Raw genomic sequence first — 18,216 nt, forward strand, 5'->3', positions numbered from 1 at the left:
GTATAGATGTCACTTAACTACTTATCACTAGACTGCGAACAGCTGGTAGGAGTCCCATTGTATTTCTCTCTCGCACAGGGGCAAGTTCAGTACACCTGAAAATGAGGGGCTGCATTTTAGCCACTTGTTGTTGTTAGATTTACTGTAATCTCTTTATCTGTGGTGTGCTGTGTCTATGAAGGGAATAGGCCAAGCTAATCTCTCTCTGGGAACATTGAGTAACAGTGTTACATGACGTCTGATCCTCAACGTCTGGTCCTCACCGTCACTCGCTGCAATCAACAGGTCAACTTTGTGTGGCATGGCAGGAAGCCCTTTGGTTGCATAGCACAGGTGTTCTCTACAGTCAAGGCCAAAGGGTCCACAAATGCACGTTCCTTTACCTTCCTAAAACCCTATGCAGGGCATAGTATTTGCCATTTTCACATTTTCTCTAATTTTTGCGTATTTTTGATACTGAATGTTACTGAATGTTAGATCTTCAACCAAAACCTAATATTATATAAAGGGAACCTGAGTGAACAAATAACACAAAAATGACATACTTATTTCATTCATTTCATAAACAAAGTTATGCAACACCCTGTGTGAAAAGTCATATTCCCCTTACACTCAATAACTGGTTGTGCCACCATTAGCTGCAATGACTCCAACCAAACGCTTCCTGTAGTTGTTGTTCAGTCTCTCAAATCGCGGTGGAGGAATTTTGGACAACTCTTCCAGGCAGACCCGCTTTAACTCAGCAACATTTGTGGATTTTCAAGCATGAATTGCTAATTTCAAGTCCTGCCACAACATCTCGATTGGAATTAGGTCTGGACATTCCAAAGCTTCAAATATGTTACCTTTGAACCATTTTTATGTAGACTTGATTGTGTGTTTTGGATCTTTTGTCTTGCTGCACTTCAGATTCAGCTCACAGACTGATGGCCTGACATTCTCCTGTAGAATTATCCGATACAGAGCAGAATTCATTGTTCCTTCTATTAAGGCAAGTCATCCAGGTCCTGAGGCAGCAAAGCATCCCCAAACCATCACACTACCACCACCATGCTTGACCGATGGTATAAGGTTCTTACTGTGGAATGCAATGCTTGGTTTTGCCAGGTGTAATCAAATCAAAGATCTAATCAAATTGTATTAGTCACACGCGCCGAATACAAGAGATGTAGACCTTACCGGGAAATGCTTACTTGCAAGCCCCTAACCAACAATGCAGTTTAAAAAATATGAATAATAAATAGAAGGAACAAGTAATTAAACAGCTACAGTAAAATAACAATAGCAAGACTATATACAGCGGGTACAGTACAGAGTCAATATGCGGATGCAACGATTAGTCAAGGTAATTGAGGTAATATGTACATATAGGTAGAGTTAGAGTTATTAAAGTGACTATGCATAGATAATAACAGAGAGTAGCAGCGTAGAAGGAGGGGGCAATACAAATAGTCTGTGTAGCAATTTGATTAGCTGTTGAGGAGTTTTATGACTTGGGGGTAGAAGCTGTTTAGAAGCCTCTTGGACCTAGACTTGCCGATCCAGGACCGCTTGTCGTGTGGTAGTAGAGAGAACAGTCTATGACTAGGGTGGCTGGAGTCTTTTGCAATTTTAAGGGCCTTCCTCTGACACCGCCTGGTTTAGAGGTCCTGGATAGCAGAAAGTTTGAGGAGGGGACTGAGCATGCACCCCTGAGGGGCCCCTGTGTTACGAATCATCGAGACGGATGTGTTGTTACCTACCCTTACCACCCGGGGGCGGCCCTTCAGGAAATCCAGGATCCAGTTGCAGAGGGAGGTGTTTAGCCCCAGGGTCCTCAGCTTATTGATGAGCTTTGAGGGCACTATGGTGTTTTAGTCAGTGAATAGCATTCTCACATAGGTGTTCCTTTTCTCCAGGTGGAAAAGGGCAGTGTGGAGTGCAATAGAGATTGCATCATCTGTGGATCTGTTAGGGCAGGATGCAAATTGGAGTGGGTCTAGGGTTTCTGGGATAATGATGTTGATGTGGGTCATGACCAGCCTTTCAAAGCACTTCATGGCTACAGACGTGAGTGCTATGGGTTGTTAGTCATTTAGGCAGGTTACCTTAGTGTTCTTGGGCACAGGGACTATGGTGGTCTGCTTAAAACATGTTGGTATTACAGACTCGGTCAGGGAGAGGTGGAAAATGTCAATGAAGACATTTGCCAGTTGGTCAGCGTATGCTTGCAGTACACGTCCTGGTAATCCATCTGGCCCTGCAACCTGGTGAATGTTGAACTGTTTAAAGGTTTTACTCACATTGGCTGCGGAGAGAGTGATCACACAGTCATCCGGAACAGCTGGTGCTCTTATGCATGTTTGAGTGTTATATGCCTCGAAGCGAGCATGGAAGTAGTTTAGCTCGTCTGGTAGGCTCGTGTCACTGGGCAGCTCTCGGATGGTCAACAACTACATGAAGCATTTGGTTGCAGTCATTGCTGCTAAAGGTGCCAAACCAGTTATTGAGTGTATGGGGGCAATATTTTTTCACACCGGTGAATTGGGTGTTGCATAACTTTGTTCATTAAATAAATAAAATAAGCATCCAATTGTTTTTTGGTATTTGTAAACTCAGGTTCCCTTTATCTAATATTAGGGTTTGGTTGAAGATCTGCTAACATTCAGTATCAAAAATAGAGAAAATCAGAAAGTGGGCAAATACTTTTTCACCGCGCTGTATATATATTTTTTTTTGAATGTAACCTTTATTTAACTAGGCAAGTCAGTTTTAAGAACAAATTCTTATTTGCAATGACAACCTACCGGGGAACAGTGGGTTAACTGCCTTGTTCACGGGCAGAATGCCAGATTTTTACATTGTCAGTTCAGGGATTTGATCTATCAACCATTCGGTTACTGGCCCAATGCTCTAAACACTAGGGTACCTGCCGCCCCAAAACAGCTGAGTTGGCCGGGAATACTGTACATGTTATGATCCCATCTACCCTTATTCTGCATGCTCTGTAGCCTTTCACATTAGCAACTTGAGGAGATTGGGATACATCTAAATAGAGCTTGGGGATTAGAGTGCATGACACCAACTTGATCCCTTATTTGCGAGGGGAGGGGATAGAAGGAGACACCGTCAGAGGTGAGGAGAGTTAATTTTACATTGACTCTGCAGCTTGAATAAGCTGATGCTCTCCAGGACCATTACCAGGCATACAGATCAGAGCTGGGGAAACCTGGGAGAACAGCTAGAGACATATTCCGAGACCGTCAGTGGAAGTCAGAACCTAATAGCTAAATGGAGTTGGATATTTGTATTTCAGAGTTTAAAAGACATTGAGGAGGATTGGAGATCTCCCGCTTGCTCCATAGAAAGGATTTGATGGATTTTACCATGACTTCGGAAGCTGCTGTTTGGGTATCCAAAGGTGCTGAGAGTCATGAAAATGTCTGACATGGGATAAAAGCAGAGCGACAGCTTTCAAACTTGAAGGTGAGATATGCAAAAAGATGTTCTCTCTTCTCAAGCAGGTATTATTGTATAAATCATTGCAAAACACTGACAATAACTTTCTTTCAAAAAAATGTGGTCTTTTACCAAATAGGGCTATTTTCTGTATACCCCCCTACCTTGTCACAACACAACTGACTGTCTAAAAGGCATTAAGAAGGAAAGTAATTCCACAAATTAACTTTTAAGAAGCTGTTAATTGAAATGCATTCCAGGTGACTACCTCATTAATCTGGTTAAGAGAATGCCAAGAGTGTGCAAAGCCGTCATCAAGGCAAAGGGTGGCTATTTGAAGAATCTCAAATGTAAAATATATTTTCATTTGTTTAACACTTCTTTGGTTACTACGTGATCCCATATGTGTTATTTCATAGTTCTGATGTCTTAGTAGTAAATAGTAATAAAAAAAATTAAAAAACCCTTGAATGAGTTGGTGTTCTAAAAATTTTGACCGGTAGTGTACTTTTAAAAAAAGTATTCATATATACATATATTAGAAAATTGTTATATCTGTGTCCTTAAGTTTTTAGTAGATAGACCATATCTATCTGTTCAAGAGCAAATAGCCTACTTAATGAAAAAAGCATATGCACAAAAATCTGATTTCTCTCATATGTGGTGCACAAATTTGTTTACATCCCTGTTAGTGAGCATTTATCCTTTGCCAAGATAATCCATCCACCTGACAGGTGTGGCATATCAAGAAGCTGATTACACAGGTGAAACTTGTGCTGGGGACAATAGAATGTGCAGTTTTGTCACAAACCACAATGTCAAAGATGTCTCAAGTTTTGAGGGAGGGTGCAATTGTCATGCTGTCTGCAAGACTGTCTACCAGAGCTGTTGCAAGAGAATCAAATGTTAATTTCTTTACCATAAGCCGCTTCCCATGTTGTTTTAGAGAATTTGGCAGTAAGTCCAACCGGCCTCACAAACGCAGACCACATGTAACCACGCCAGCCCAGGGCCTCCACATCCGGCTTCTTCACCTGCAGGATCATCTGAGACCAGCCACCCGGACAGCTGATGAAACTGTAGGTTTGAACATCCGAAGAATTTCTGCACAAACTGTCAGAAACCATCTCAGGGAAGCTCGTCGTCCTCAGGGTCTTGACCGACTGCAGTGCGACGTCGTAACCGACTTCATTGAGCAAATGCTCACTTTCGATGGTCACTGGCACACTGGAGAAGTGTGCTCTTCACAGACGAATATCGGTTTCAACTGTACTGGGCAGATGGCAGACAGAATGTATGGCGTTGTGTGGGCAAGCACTTTTCTGATGTCAGTGTTGTGAACAGAGTGTTCATGGTGGCGGTGGGGTTATGATATGGGCAGTCATAAGTTACGGACAACGAACACAATTGCATTTTATCAATGGCAATTTCCATGCACAGAGATATTGTGATGAGATCCTGAGGCCCATTGTCGTGCCATTCATCAGCTGCAATCTACTCATGTTTCAGCATGATAATACACGGCCCCATGTCGTAAGGATCTGTACACAATTCCTGAAGGCTGAAAATGTCTCAGTTCTTCCATGGCCTGCATACTCACCAGACGTCACCCATTGAGCATGTTTAGGATGCTCTCGATCGACGTGTACGACAGCGTGTTCCAGTTCCCGCCAATATCCAGCAACTTTGCACAGGCATTGAAGAGAAGTGGGACAACATTCCACAGGCCACAATCAACAGCCTGATCAATTATATGCGAAGGAGATGTGTCATGCTGCATGAGGCAAATGGTGGTCACACCAGATACTGACTGGTTTTCAGATCCAAGCCACTACCTTTTTTTAAGGTATCTGTGACCAACAGATGCATATGTGTATTCCCAGTCATGAAATCCATAGATTAGAGCCTCATTTATTCATTTCAATTGACTGTCTTCCTTATGTGAACTGTATCTCAGTAAAAACTTTGAAATGGTTGCGTTTATATTTTTGTTCAGTGTATTTTACATGTCATAATCCCAGAAAGAGGGCCAGAGATAATTACAGACATCCGTGATAATCTGAAGTACCCAAAAGGGCCACTAGAAGTCTTTGATATATTATATAAAATCCTTGAATGATAACAATATTCTGGTATTTTACTTCTAAACTTTGGAAAGTTTCAGTAAAATACCCTCCCTTTGCAACTATAGGCCTGACGTACTGTATGTTAAAAGTGTTTGTTAGGTATTAAGCCTGTGTTAAAAGATGCTTACAATTGTTCAAATACAAAAAAAGATTGTGTTAAATTGTGTTTGGGAAATTAGGATAGACATGTTTTTTTTAAAGGTTGTAAGATTTAATTCAATACAGAAATGTATAGGTGGTTTAACCCAGGGTAATTTGTGGCAAGCGACCACTTTTTCTGTACAAACTATGCTTACAAAACTGTGATGTTTACATGATTTCTGATTATTTCCAAGAATACACAACATCCTGAAATATATGTAGATACTGTACCTTTGTTAGAAAGAATACTATATTTCCCATGGCTGAATGATGCTGAATGTTGGAAAAAATGCTCAACTTACCCCACTCTCCTATATATAATTACATTCATAGTAACTGTCTAGGAAATCCATCATACTATTGACTATTGGGTTCTCAAGATGACTGTATATAATTTATTTCCTGTCCACAGTCCATAACCTGCCATGACCTGAGCAGTAGTAAAGATGCCAGGGGGGGAGTACCAGGTGTCCACCAGGAGGAGGACTCTCCACAGCCGCTATAGCCTGTCAGTCAGCTCATTAGGTCGGCAGGATGAGGAGGAGGATACCCCGCCACCATGCCTCAGCCCTCTGGAGAAGCTCACCACCAAAATGTGTCAGGATGAGCAGACCATCCAGGAGCTGATCGTGGGCCGTAGGATTGGCTTCTACAAGGTCCGAGGTGAGATCGGCTCTGGAACCTTCTCCCACGTCAAAATGGCCTTCCACTCCCTCACCAAAGGCAAGGGCCACATTGCTGACCGTGCAAAATGTAATCAATAATTAATCAGTGCAGCTGGTATCATCATCCATGCAATGATGCTAACAGCATAGCAATTCGTTAGTGTGACTGTGAAACCACCACAGTAAAGCATGTTGAATATGAACTGAGAAAAACACCTGTCTCAAGTGATCCAACACCTCTCACCTTCTCTCCCCCAGACAAGGTGGCCATCAAGGTGCTGGATAAGATGCGGCTGGATGTTCAGGCCCAGAGGCTGCTCTCCAGGGAGATCTCCAGCATGGAGGCCCTGCAGCATGCCAATGTGGTGCGTCTGTACGAGGTGGTGGAGTCACACAGCCGACTCTACCTGGTGCTGGAGTATGCCGGGGGAGGGGACCTCCACACACACATCTGCTCTGATGGCAAGCTGTCAGAAGCCGAGGCCAAGATCACCTTCGCACAAATCCTATCCGCCATCAAACACATGGTCCGTAACATTCAATTGAATACACATCTACTGTAGAATCAGCCATGTGATCCCAGGTCTTATTACAGTCCAATACAGAGATTCTTGATATAAAGATATTATTTTTGTCAATTTCAATCATCAAATTATTTCATACCGTATGTTTATTGTTTTTATTTGCAGCACGACAAAAACATAATCCACCGGGACCTGAAGGCTGAGAATGTACTGTACACCTGTAATGGCTGTGTGAAGGTGGCTGACTTTGGCTTCAGCACCAGGGTCACCAACTGCAGTGACACCCTGGACACCTTTTGTGGCTCTCCCCCCTATGCCGCGCCTGAACTCTTCAGGGACGAGTGCTATGTGGGGCCGCCAGTGGACGTATGGGCCATGGGCGTCCTGCTCTTCTTCATGGTGACTGGCACCATGCCCTTCCGAGCCGAAACCATGGGCAAGCTGAGGCTCGCTGTTATAGAGGGAGTCTACACCCTCCCACCCTGGCTGCCAGGCCCATGCCAGCGGCTGATTCGGGGCATCCTGAAGCCTGTGCCAGTGGAACGCTATGCGGTGGACCAGATGCTGGGTTGTGACTGGCTGCTCCCTGTGGAATACCCATGGACTGTGGTGCCACCGGTCCCCCTCAACCCTCTGCGCCTGGCGGATGCAGAGCCTGGGGAGCTGGATGAGGAGGAGGAGGAGATCAGGGCCTCCCTGGAGGAGCTGGGTGTCAACATGGAACACATACGCAACAATGAGGGCAAGGACAGCCGCAGCCCCATCACCGGACTTTACCGCATCCTCTTACACCGTGCCCAGAAAAGGCGTGGCGCTGAGACTGTGCCTGTGGTCGGAGGGTTGGTCCGGGACCCTAAAAGAGAGGGCCTCCGAGCTTACAGAAGTCTGATGCACTCCTCCAGGTTATGTGTCCTTCAGTAAGTGACCAGCCTGGACGTGGGTCCTTGTTAACCTGCTTTAATCCATTGAAAATTCACTCAGGGTCATACAGCTACAAATGTTTTATTGCACTTTGGGATGAAAGTGAAAATGTGTTTTGTGTGAATGTAACACAGGAACCTCTGTAGATTAACAGTTGTGGTAACACACAGATACTGAAACATTGGACTGCTGGTCATGATGTCTCTAACAAAGTAAAATTGTTATTGGTAATCTTTTGTGAAGCTGAAATAGAGATGTAAAAGTGCCTGATGAAATAATGAGTCCCGTCAAAATGAATTTAAGAAGCACCCTTTTTAGTATAGAAGTGATACTTATGGGGGCCTCCCGGGTGATGCAGTGGTGAAGGGCACTGTACTGCAGCGCCAGCTGTGCCACCAGAGACCCTGGGTTCGCGCCCAGGCTCTGTCATAACCGGCCGCGACCGGGAGGTCCCTGGGGCAACGCACAATTGGCCTAGCGTCGTCCGGGTTAGGGAGGTTTTGGCCGCTACGGAAATCCTTGTCTCATCGCGCACAAGCGACTCCTGTGGCGGGCAAAGCGCAGTGCGCGCTAACCAAGGTTGCCAGGTGCATGGTGTTTCCTCCGACACATTGGTGCGGCTGGCTTCCGGGTTGGATGGCGCTGTGTTAAGAAGTGCGGCTTGGTTGGGTTGTGTATCGGAGGACGCATGACTTTCAACCTTCATCTCTCCCGAACCCGTACGGGAGTTGTAGCGATGAGACAAGATAGTAGCTACTAAACAATTGGATACCACGAAATTGGGGAGAAAAAGGGGTCAAAATTCCACACACAAAAAAAGAAGTGATACTTATATACTTTTATTCATAGCACAATAGAGTGCATGAAATATGAAGAATGTGCTGAAAGAGCATTGCTTTTAGACAACTCCTTGGTTGTTTGATGAAACATCGATAGTCTCTGAAATCAGTATGCTTGTTTGTCTTTGTGATTTTTCTTGCCCTTAGAGAAGACTGATTTTGTGCAGGTGATTGTCTCTGTATTATATACGACCACCAACTGGAACTTTTACCATTGTGACTTATTGATGCTCTAAATAAAGCGCAATAAAGACTTAATTGACAGTCATGCAGTTTCTTTTTTAAGCAGGTGGAGGTCAAATATAAACCTCATGAAAGCAAATTTAGGGCTGCTATTCTTTGTATTAAGTGTTTACAAAAGTTTCACCAGTGTCCTGCTAGACACCATGTAAACAATAGCTCACAGCAGCTGGCAGAGCACCAGATGATAGTCAGCCCCCTATTTAAACCCCCAAACCCAATAGTGTGCAACTGCAGCCCCCCACACAGACACACACTTTTGAATGTGGGTCAAAAGGAAAATCTAAGTATATGAGTTTTTTTTTGCCTTTAGACACTGTCCTTCGCTCCCACCTGCCGAACACCTGCCCTCACCATTGTTAACAGAACTGCAGGAAAGCAGTGCCTGAAAGGCGGGGCAAAGTGCACTGTTGACCGGTGGCCCCACCTCCCGCTAATACAGCAGGTGGGAGGATGGAGCCACACTGGGTGCTAACCAGCTTGCTAGTTAGTGACACTGTGTGCTAGCTTGCTAGCTAGCGAACACATGGTGTCGCCCCCACGCCTAATATAAGTATAAAGAGGGGTTGCTGTAGAGGCAGGAATGCCCACATGTAGGAATGCCCCGAATTGTGGGCTGCAGTTGCACCCTTCTCCCCAAACCAGTCTACTTCGGACCCTTAGGCACCCAAAACACCCTCAACTCCTCCCCTGTCTGGCCTCACCTGCAGAAAGCGGCAGATGGCACAGCGTGGCTACACAGACATCTGCCGGTCAGACAATAATCCCTCTGTGTGGACTGCTGGATGTGACAACAGAGTGCATTCTGCTATTGTGCGCCCCCATACACATGCAGATCAGCCAAGAAGGGAGGAAGGGACAGAACAGACTTTTACTGGTGGGACAACAGCGAGCAGTTGACACCCTTAAGCGCCTGCTGAGCACATTTTCTTTTGTCAACCCAATTACCTCCCCATTTTAGTAGGCATAGACTACTCTCCAAACTTAATAAGGAGAGTGAAAACACATGACGACAAATACGATATTCATTCAATTTATTAGGGTAGTCGTTTATAAACATTTAAATAATTATTCATTTTTCCCCTTTAATGTTTAACAATGAAATCTTATCAAGCATAAACATGTATAAAATAGATAACATAAGTAAAAAAATATATTTTTGAAAAGTTAGGCAAAACATTCTAAAGTGAAACCTTTAAGAGCATTATAAGTGTAATATTTATTATCTTTTTTATGTTCATTTTTTGTCATTATTACATTTCTAAAGTTAAACCTTTAGAGAATTAAGACAATTCTGGAAAGTGGGAAACATTTCGCTGAATGTAACGGTTGTTATTGCCGCTCAGCAAGAAGACATTTTTAAAAAGTCAGTTTTTAAGAATGCTTCTTCTTGGCACCGCTTCTTCTCCTACTGCGCGTGCTTCAACGTGCGACGTTCACTCTGTGGAACACAGGATGCAGAACTCGCTCCTCCTTTCTCTCCAAACCTCATCCACACAAAGAATGAGGGCCGTTTTGTCGCTCTTGTGGCATACCTGACCTCATTCACATAAAGAATGGAAGTCATCTTGGCATGGACGGGACAAGAGACGACGAAATCACGGGGGCCCATTCGGGCCGGCCACGCGATGCCTGGATCAGAATCCTCCTCAGGAGTATCCAGGGATGAGAAACAGTGTCATCCTGTAAAAGGATGAGTATTTCCTTATAGGTTGACGGTTTACAGCATCTCAAGAGAGAAGAGTAAAGTCCCAAATCAGCGTTTAGGGAGGGTGATCTCTGGAACCCAGTCGTTCAGACTGCGGCTCTCCTCACAGAACAAGTGCAGCTTCTCCAAAGCAGGGTCCTCCCAAGAACCATCAGCTGAGTTCTGTTGACAAACAAGAGGGGAAAGAAACATTAGTCACATGGACACAATGAACAGTTAAAACCATGATATATTATTGCATGTTTTAATAAATTCAGCTTGGGTTGAAATAGTACACACCATGATAAGACAGCAGTGGGCATCTTCAAGCTGGCCAGTCTTGTCACGAACAATTTCGGCCAGTTGCTGCATGTTGTTCACCCTGACGATGCTGATGTCATTGTCAAAACAGTAAGACTGGATGAGGGTGAAGTGGATCTGGAGAGCAATGTCACACTCCCACTCCTCATCGGTTGCCAGGACACAGAAACACACATTGTCTGGGTCACTGCAAAGAAAACATAGAAGAACCATAAGTACATGCAAAATGACTTCAAAATAAGCAAACATAGAAGTTAAGTTTACATATGCATTTCAAGAAACTCATACTTACACATTCATAACTTTAGCAGACTCATAGACACCGACAGTCAGGCAGTTGTTGTCTTTAGCGGAGAGCAGAACTTCCTCCAGTGCTTTGCCGGTGCACTGGGCACGTTCAACGGGCTTCTGGATCAGAACTTCCTCAAGAGTCATGATGATGCAGAATATTCCAAAACTTCCTGAGTGGGAGTTAGTTTAGCCGGAGAGTAAATCCGAAAAGATTAGTGATTCTGAAGAGAATGCGCTGCGCTTTTATACCTTTGGGCTAGTGGCGCCTGTGAATACGCAGCGCCCTGATTGGTTGATCTGAATGGCGCAATAGTATGCTAATTGTATTGTCTCACTGCTCGTGGCAGATTGATAAGAGGCATAATGGCACGTCTTTTTCTGTGCCGGGCATGCTCCGACCGAAAACAGAAATGTTTATATTTATTTCAGATGGATTTAGATAATGTTCTCTCCAAGTTTGAACTCAATAAATTGAGATTCTGTCATATTTTGCTTGAGTTTTGATTGTTTCACATGACACGCTAATTAATGCCAATAGCCTCAAAATATGCTTTCGGGGATGCATTTGATAATTTATTAAATCAGTCTAAAAACCTACTGAAACAAAAAATCGAAAGATAATAAAACTTTGTAAAGTGCTTAAAAGTGCCCAAATGGTCTCTGATTGAGATTCTGTATGTTTCAGTTTTAGGTGAAAGTATGTCCAAACACAAACAATAATATAGTGAAAGCAAAGTGCGCAGAAGGGCACCATCTCCCCGTTATTAGAGGGCAGGTGGAGGCTGGCCATCTGTAGAGCCTGACCAAAAACGGCCCCTATTGTGCTCGCAGAAACTCCTATTATCACCCTCTCAATACAAATGTAAATTACCAGCGCGTGCCAGGAGACCGTGCGTGCTGCACAATATACTGACCACGTGATCGCTATCAGCTGTCCGAACTTTTATTTATTTACTTTTGCCACATAGACCAATGAAGATTATAGCCATGCTTTACCATACAATTAATTACAAAGTTGAGCAGCTGGCACGGTTAACCATTAAGGCCAAGTTATATTTGCAGGGTAAAGCCTAATAGCCTACGCACAAATTCGAATATTACGCAGTTTGGCCAAATTGTATCCACTTAGGTGGCATTTAAGGTGTATAAAATAATCTAGAATAGGACTGCTGCATGCGTAATTAGAGGGTCGAGATAACAGGTTCGTGGTGATTGATTCAGCTCCATTGTTTGGTGGATAGCAGCGCGGCAGATGGTGGACTATTGCTATGAGGACACCCCCTCATCCCGGCAGAGCCCCCCCCCTCCCCTTCTCCAACCCGGTGGCGCGCCGCTCCTATTGTCCGCGAGTCTTTACATTCGCTGGAAGAAAAAGTCTGTTGTCTGAGATTTTATCCAATTTAAATGTAAATAAAGCGAGCGTATGGTCAAAACTCACGACTATGAATCTTTGATAGGCGTAGTCTTATCTTTAACATAGGCCACGCGCATGAGTTGCAGCCCAATAATTAATCATTCATAAACACACCCAATAAATGCTGTTTTGATTAAATCATGTTATTTTGCTACACAACATAACAGACGAAATGATTAGAGGAATTAGAATAGTTAATTATCATTGGTTTATTATTAGGCAATCATTAGTTGAGAGGTTTAAATGTTGCAGGCAACAACAATCCATGTTTTTTTTATACAGTAACTTAGTCTAATGCACAACAGTTTACAAAGTTAACAGATAGGGTTCCTTGGATTGATTCATCCGATAGCAGCTCAAAGACTATGCTATTTTTGGAAGGCTCAACCTAACCTAGCTTGGCAACAGGGCAGGCGCGTGCAAGTCGATATAGGACGCATTGTTCATGAAGAAGCACATCTGCCAGACGGGGCCCCCTCCCCAGCAGCGCGTGACAGGTGTTTCTGGCTCAAGCCATAGCTCGCTCTGGCGAATGACAGCCTACTGCACATTGACCCATGGCTCAAAAGTTCTTTGTGCAGATGCAAATTAGCCAAACAACCAGATAACTTCAACTAGACTACTTTCCATTAGCAACGTTCTATTCATTTAGTAGTAGCAATCATGTTGGTTCAGATCCTAATAATAAAATGGGTCATGCACGATGAAGTTGGAGTTGCAACTTGCAAGTTGAAACAGTGCGGTCACAGGTTAGGACACTTTGGGTATATTATGCAATCAAATAACATAGGAAAAGCTGCGAGACTTCTACAATATTGTAATGTCCAAACTATTGTGCTTGCCTCTGTTCGTTTTACCAGTCAAGGCTACTAATGCACTCTAGTACAATGTATTATTTACAGACACACGTTTTATGTTGGCTATACACAATATCTGTGGCAGTCATTGGCCATTATGCACTGCATGTGCCGACTTATCTCTGCTTGTATCGTGCAGCAGAAGTTTTCTTTGTTGACCCCTTCACCTTCCCCCACCCCCACGGACAGATGGGCTCTTGTTGCTATGGAGAGAGATACAGGCATCTCCAGATGCCACGCGCCTGAAGTCAGCCATGGTTTTACAAATGCAAAACAGCGGCGCGTGCCATTATCGTTTGCAAATAGGAACTTTGCGCCAATTCTGTTCTCCAATACTTGCCTAATCAGCAAAATTGTATAGGCCTACAAGTTGTGAGTTATCTAGATATTGAAGTAACACAATAATATTGAGTTTTTCCAGAAATATTTATTTAATACATAAAGGTGTATGCTAAATGTATGCTAAATCTACTTGATATATCATGCATTTACTCTATTTAAATCATGAAGTGTGCACCAGAAAAGTTGACCAGATTTCGATAGTATAGTTTGGAAGCCTTAAATGTGCCACTTGGATATGGTTGGTAATTACGGATATTATAGTAGGCTAATAATCTTATCATTCAAACCGACCCTGCACAAATCTGAATGAATTAATTCATAAACGTCAGGGAGTTCTGCATTTGCATCCATTCAATCGAACGGAAACTGCCCTGTCCTTTCTTCTGAAATTGTCTATAGGCACGAGCCTGCTAGGGGTCGCATGTGCATTGTCTCCCAGCAGCCAATCACAAAACGCGCGTGTGCCACGTCCTCCCTATAAATACTAGCTGTTTCTTACAGCTAGCACAAACACACTTCTGTTGAAACCTTGTCAGCATTTCCTAGAACTAGGCTCTACAATGGAAACGATTGGCAAATCTCTGAAGGAAGCTCTCAAGTCTGCCCAGTGTGAGGATCGCCTCACTGTTGGTGTCTATGAAAGTGCCAAAATAATGAATGAGTAAGTATTTATGTACTGAATTTGAACTTTATTTAGATTTTTTTAAATATGTATATTTACTCATTACTGAAGACACTGTGTTATTGTATGATAATATTGACTAATGCATTTTTATTTTATTTTATCTCAACAGTGACCCAGACAGTGTATCTTTCTGTGTCCTGGCAACCGATGAGGAGTGGGAGTGTAATATTGCTCTCCAGATCCACTTCACCCTCATCCAGTCTTACTGTTTTGACAACGACATCAGCATTGTCAGAGTGAATGACATGCAGCGCCTGGCCGAGATTGTTGGTGACAAGGCTGGCCAGCTTGAAGATGCCCACTGCTGTCTCATCACGGTATGTACTAATTCAACTCAAACCTACTTTATTGAACTCTTTAATAAACCATTAATTGTGTCCATGTGACTAATGTTTCTTTCCCCTCTTGTTTGTCAACAGAACTCAGCTGATGGTTCTTGGGAGGACCCTGCTTTGGAGAAGCTGCACTTGTTCTGTGAGGAGAGCCGCAGTCTGAACGACTGGGTTCCAGAGATCACCCTCCCTAAACGCTGATTTGGGATTTTACTCTTCTCTCTTGAGATGCTGTAAACCTTCAACCTATAAGGAAATACTCATCCTTTTACAGGATGACACTGTTTCTCATCCCTGGATACTCCTGAGGAGGATTCTGATCCAGGCATCGCGTGGCCGGCCCGAATGGGCCCCCGTGATTTCGTCGTCTCTTGTCCCGTCCATGCCAAGATGACTTCCATTCTTTATGTGAATGAGGTCAGGTATGCCACAAGAGCGACAAAACGGCCCTCATTCTTTGTGTGGATGAGGTTTGGAGAGAAAGGAGGAGCGAGTTCTGCATCCTGTGTTCCACAGAGTGAACGTCGCACGTTGAAGCACGCGCAGTAGGAGAAGAAGCGGTGCCAAGAAGAAGCATTCTTAAAAACTGACTTTTTAAAAATGTCTTCTTGCTGAGCGGCAATAACAACCGTTACATTCAGCGATATACTTCCAACTTTCCGGAATTGTCTTAATTCTCTGAAGGTTTCACTTTAGATGATTTGAATATGACAAAAACTCAAAAAACAAAGGAAACAAGAAATGTACTGTAATGCTCTGAAGGTTTTACTTTAGACATTCAATATGAGCATTTATTATCGAAAATGCTACAATGTTGAACTCCTGATTGCATAAAAAAAAAAAAAGATTTATTGTTCAATGAAATGTTTTACTGTTGAATTCCTGATTGTCAAACTAAGAAAGAAGATAAATGAAAGAATATATCTGTTATTTTCTAAAGGTTTCACTTTATAAATGACATGTATGATGAAATGATCAATAAAATGTTGAGCGTAAATTTAATTTTGGATCTTGAATGTTCTCTCCAGACTAAATCAACTCAGCTCCCAACAATAATTCTGAAATAACCGTTGGCACTTGCACAGTGTTTGGTGCTCTTACCACTACCCAACACTTGTACATCCCATAGGCCTGATGTACTGTGTTCTATCCTAATTGACCTATCATCATGGCCTGTTATATCCATGTTTATGCAGTGTCTTTGTTTACAAACTACTGCCCTTGCAGGTTCATATCTATTCTGACCGCCTGTGAGGTCTATCTTGGTATTTGTTTTTTTTATTGCTATTTTATTAGGATCCCCATTAGCTGTTGCGAAAGCAGCAGCTACTCTTCCTGGGGTCACACACAACACGTGAAACATGACATAATACAGAACAGTAATAGGCAAGAACAGAACGACATCAATTAAAAAATATATACTATGACTACAAGACAGCGGATTGTAGTGTGTTTTTACTGAATTCAACTGAATTCAGCTGAATTGACTCCCATATCTGCAAGCCCTAACAGACCTCTCTTCCACACATACCCACAACATACAGAGAATGAGCCGGTGCCTTATCACACAGCAGTACAGGAGAACAATTGTCTGTCACTAATCAGATGGCAAGTAACCAGATTGATTGATCAATAATACATTGATGATTAATTGTCACTTTATGTCCTCAGTTACTTAAGAGTTGAGATTTGGTTGAATGACGTAATTACTCCCTTGTATGGTAATTAGGCACACCTATACACATTGATCAAATGCCCCTATAGTGTTTATGACCATTGTGCACATCATGCACACCGACTTCCAATTGCATGTTGCAGCAGGATTAGGAGAGAGTTTTCTTTGGTTACTTTGAGTTTGCACCTGATTCTAACTTCTATTTTCAAGGTGTGTATTTATAGGTGTTGTTCACTGAGGACTGCCTCTAAACAGTCCTGTGGGTGCATATTGCATGTGGTAGCTTTAGTGGCAGTGGTGGAGGATAGTGGTGTTGTTAATGTCTCTTATGGCTGTTTAAGACCCACTCAGATCCAGGGTTCTACTTTTTTACGAGAGTGGTAGTGTGTGATAGAGGAACTACCTTTGGTTGTTATGTGGACCATTGATTTTGTGGCAATTATTTCACCTAAAGATGACAAACGCGTGTCACAGCCGAACAAAACAAAGAATAAATGTATCCAGCTTTTCACTGTGCTCTTTTGCTCTTGGAACACACAGTTTGTGAATAGCCGCCATTCATTGGAAATTCAGAACTTTCCGGGGCTTTTGTGCTTTTAGAAACAAACTCCAATGTCATTCTGGGCCAGTATGCTTCATGTCATTCTTAAGCATTGTGCCTGTATGTACTATTCAACAGCTGCCCCAGCCCTCATGCCCCAACTCTGACACTCTATCTCTGAATACCCCCCTCTCCATCTCCTCCCCCCTCAGTAGCAGTCGTATCTGACCTCCAGATCTGCGGCCCTGCACTGAGCTGCCAAACGCTTCCATAAAATCAGCCCCCAAGAATGGTTTGTTTAATTAGTGGCCCAGTGCAGCGTGTATGGCGGGGTGCAGCCGGGGATATTGTTCCCCGTCAGACAGAAAGCGCCTGCAGACCCAACCAAACCCCCAAAAATCTACAACCAACCCCCCTAAATCTACCCGGCAACTGGCCCACAAACACTGACTCCCCCTGCTGCCCCACGTAATGAGACAGAGGAGAGGAGGAGGAAGGGAGGAAGAGGAGGAGGGGGAGAAAGAGGAGAGCACTGTGCCTGGCACAAGCCAGGACCCCCCCCAGTAATTGGAGTAGTAGGACTCTTTATTCACTTATCTGCACAAAGAGAGAGATTGAAGCCTAATGCAATGTTAGTAGTAATACCCCCATGAGGTTCATGCACTGATATGAAAGCATGTGCTCTGCAGCTGTGCATCCCAAAAGGGCGTGTGTTCTCTCGATCGCTCTATCTCTGCACTTCACAGCTGCTCTGATATGTGCAGTGTCTAATGTGCAAAGGTGGGCAGCAGAGGCTGCTTTAATTGCCCTGTGTCACAATATTTCATTATCTGTACCCCCTCAAACAACCCCGGTTGCCCCCGTCTCAACCCGTTTTATAAAGGCTCTGTTCCAGCCACATGGCTCTTCTCAAGTGTCTTTTCAACACTAATGCCCCCCTCCCTCTGCACAATGAGCTGACGACGCCCCAGGAGCAGCAGCAGCAGCAGATGGTGCTGAGGGAAGAGGATGTGATGGGTGGTCAGATTGGGCTTCTGTTCTAGGCCGCCCTGTTGCCCAGGCTACAGCCATCGGAATCCTCCATTACCACTAGTCTGCAGGAAGTCTGTGTTTCTATTTGGTTCTATTTTTAGGGGACAGTCAATCAAGTGAGTCGATTGGTATGATTAAATGGTCA

At 43.6% G+C, this 18,216-nt stretch overlaps 3 protein-coding genes across 5 annotated transcripts; 2 read left to right on the top strand and 1 right to left on the bottom strand.

The window, feature by feature from the left end:
* Positions 1–3,104: 3,104 nt before the first annotated feature.
* On the top strand, positions 3,105–8,306 carry LOC124007476 (serine/threonine-protein kinase NIM1-like). 3 transcript variants are annotated; one of them, XM_046318080.1, is made up of 4 exons: positions 3,105–3,465; positions 6,118–6,458; positions 6,629–6,897; positions 7,060–8,306. In XM_046318080.1, the coding sequence occupies exons 2-4, from the start codon at positions 6,152–6,154 to the stop codon at positions 7,813–7,815; spliced, it is 1,332 nt and encodes a 443-aa protein (XP_046174036.1). In that variant the 5' UTR covers positions 3,105–3,465; positions 6,118–6,151; the 3' UTR covers positions 7,816–8,306. The 3 variants fall into 3 exon arrangements, with proteins under 3 accessions (XP_046174036.1, XP_046174037.1, XP_046174038.1); XM_046318081.1 differs by having other exon boundaries at positions 6,118–6,428; XM_046318082.1 differs by having other exon boundaries at positions 6,118–6,368.
* Positions 8,307–9,930: 1,624 nt separating this feature from the next.
* On the bottom strand, positions 9,931–11,396 carry LOC124007199 (growth arrest and DNA damage-inducible protein GADD45 gamma-like). Its single transcript, XM_046317589.1, has 3 exons — positions 11,195–11,396; positions 10,882–11,089; positions 9,931–10,764 (listed from the first exon to the last, which is right to left on the bottom strand). Exons 1-3 carry the CDS (start codon positions 11,335–11,337, stop codon positions 10,651–10,653), a joined length of 465 nt encoding a protein of 154 aa, XP_046173545.1. The 5' UTR covers positions 11,338–11,396; the 3' UTR covers positions 9,931–10,650.
* A 1,656-nt stretch (positions 11,397–13,052) lies between these two features.
* LOC124006633 (growth arrest and DNA damage-inducible protein GADD45 gamma-like) lies at positions 13,053–15,626 on the top strand. The gene is made up of 4 exons (XM_046316683.1): positions 13,053–13,104; positions 14,308–14,467; positions 14,601–14,808; positions 14,911–15,626. The coding sequence occupies exons 1-4, from the start codon at positions 13,053–13,055 to the stop codon at positions 15,022–15,024; spliced, it is 534 nt and encodes a 177-aa protein (XP_046172639.1). The 3' UTR covers positions 15,025–15,626.
* Positions 15,627–18,216: the final 2,590 nt, after the last annotated feature.

This window comes from Oncorhynchus gorbuscha, linkage group LG20 (assembly GCF_021184085.1).
Source record: "Oncorhynchus gorbuscha isolate QuinsamMale2020 ecotype Even-year linkage group LG20, OgorEven_v1.0, whole genome shotgun sequence".
In the NCBI taxonomy this organism is placed as follows: Eukaryota; Metazoa; Chordata; class Actinopteri; order Salmoniformes; family Salmonidae; genus Oncorhynchus; species Oncorhynchus gorbuscha.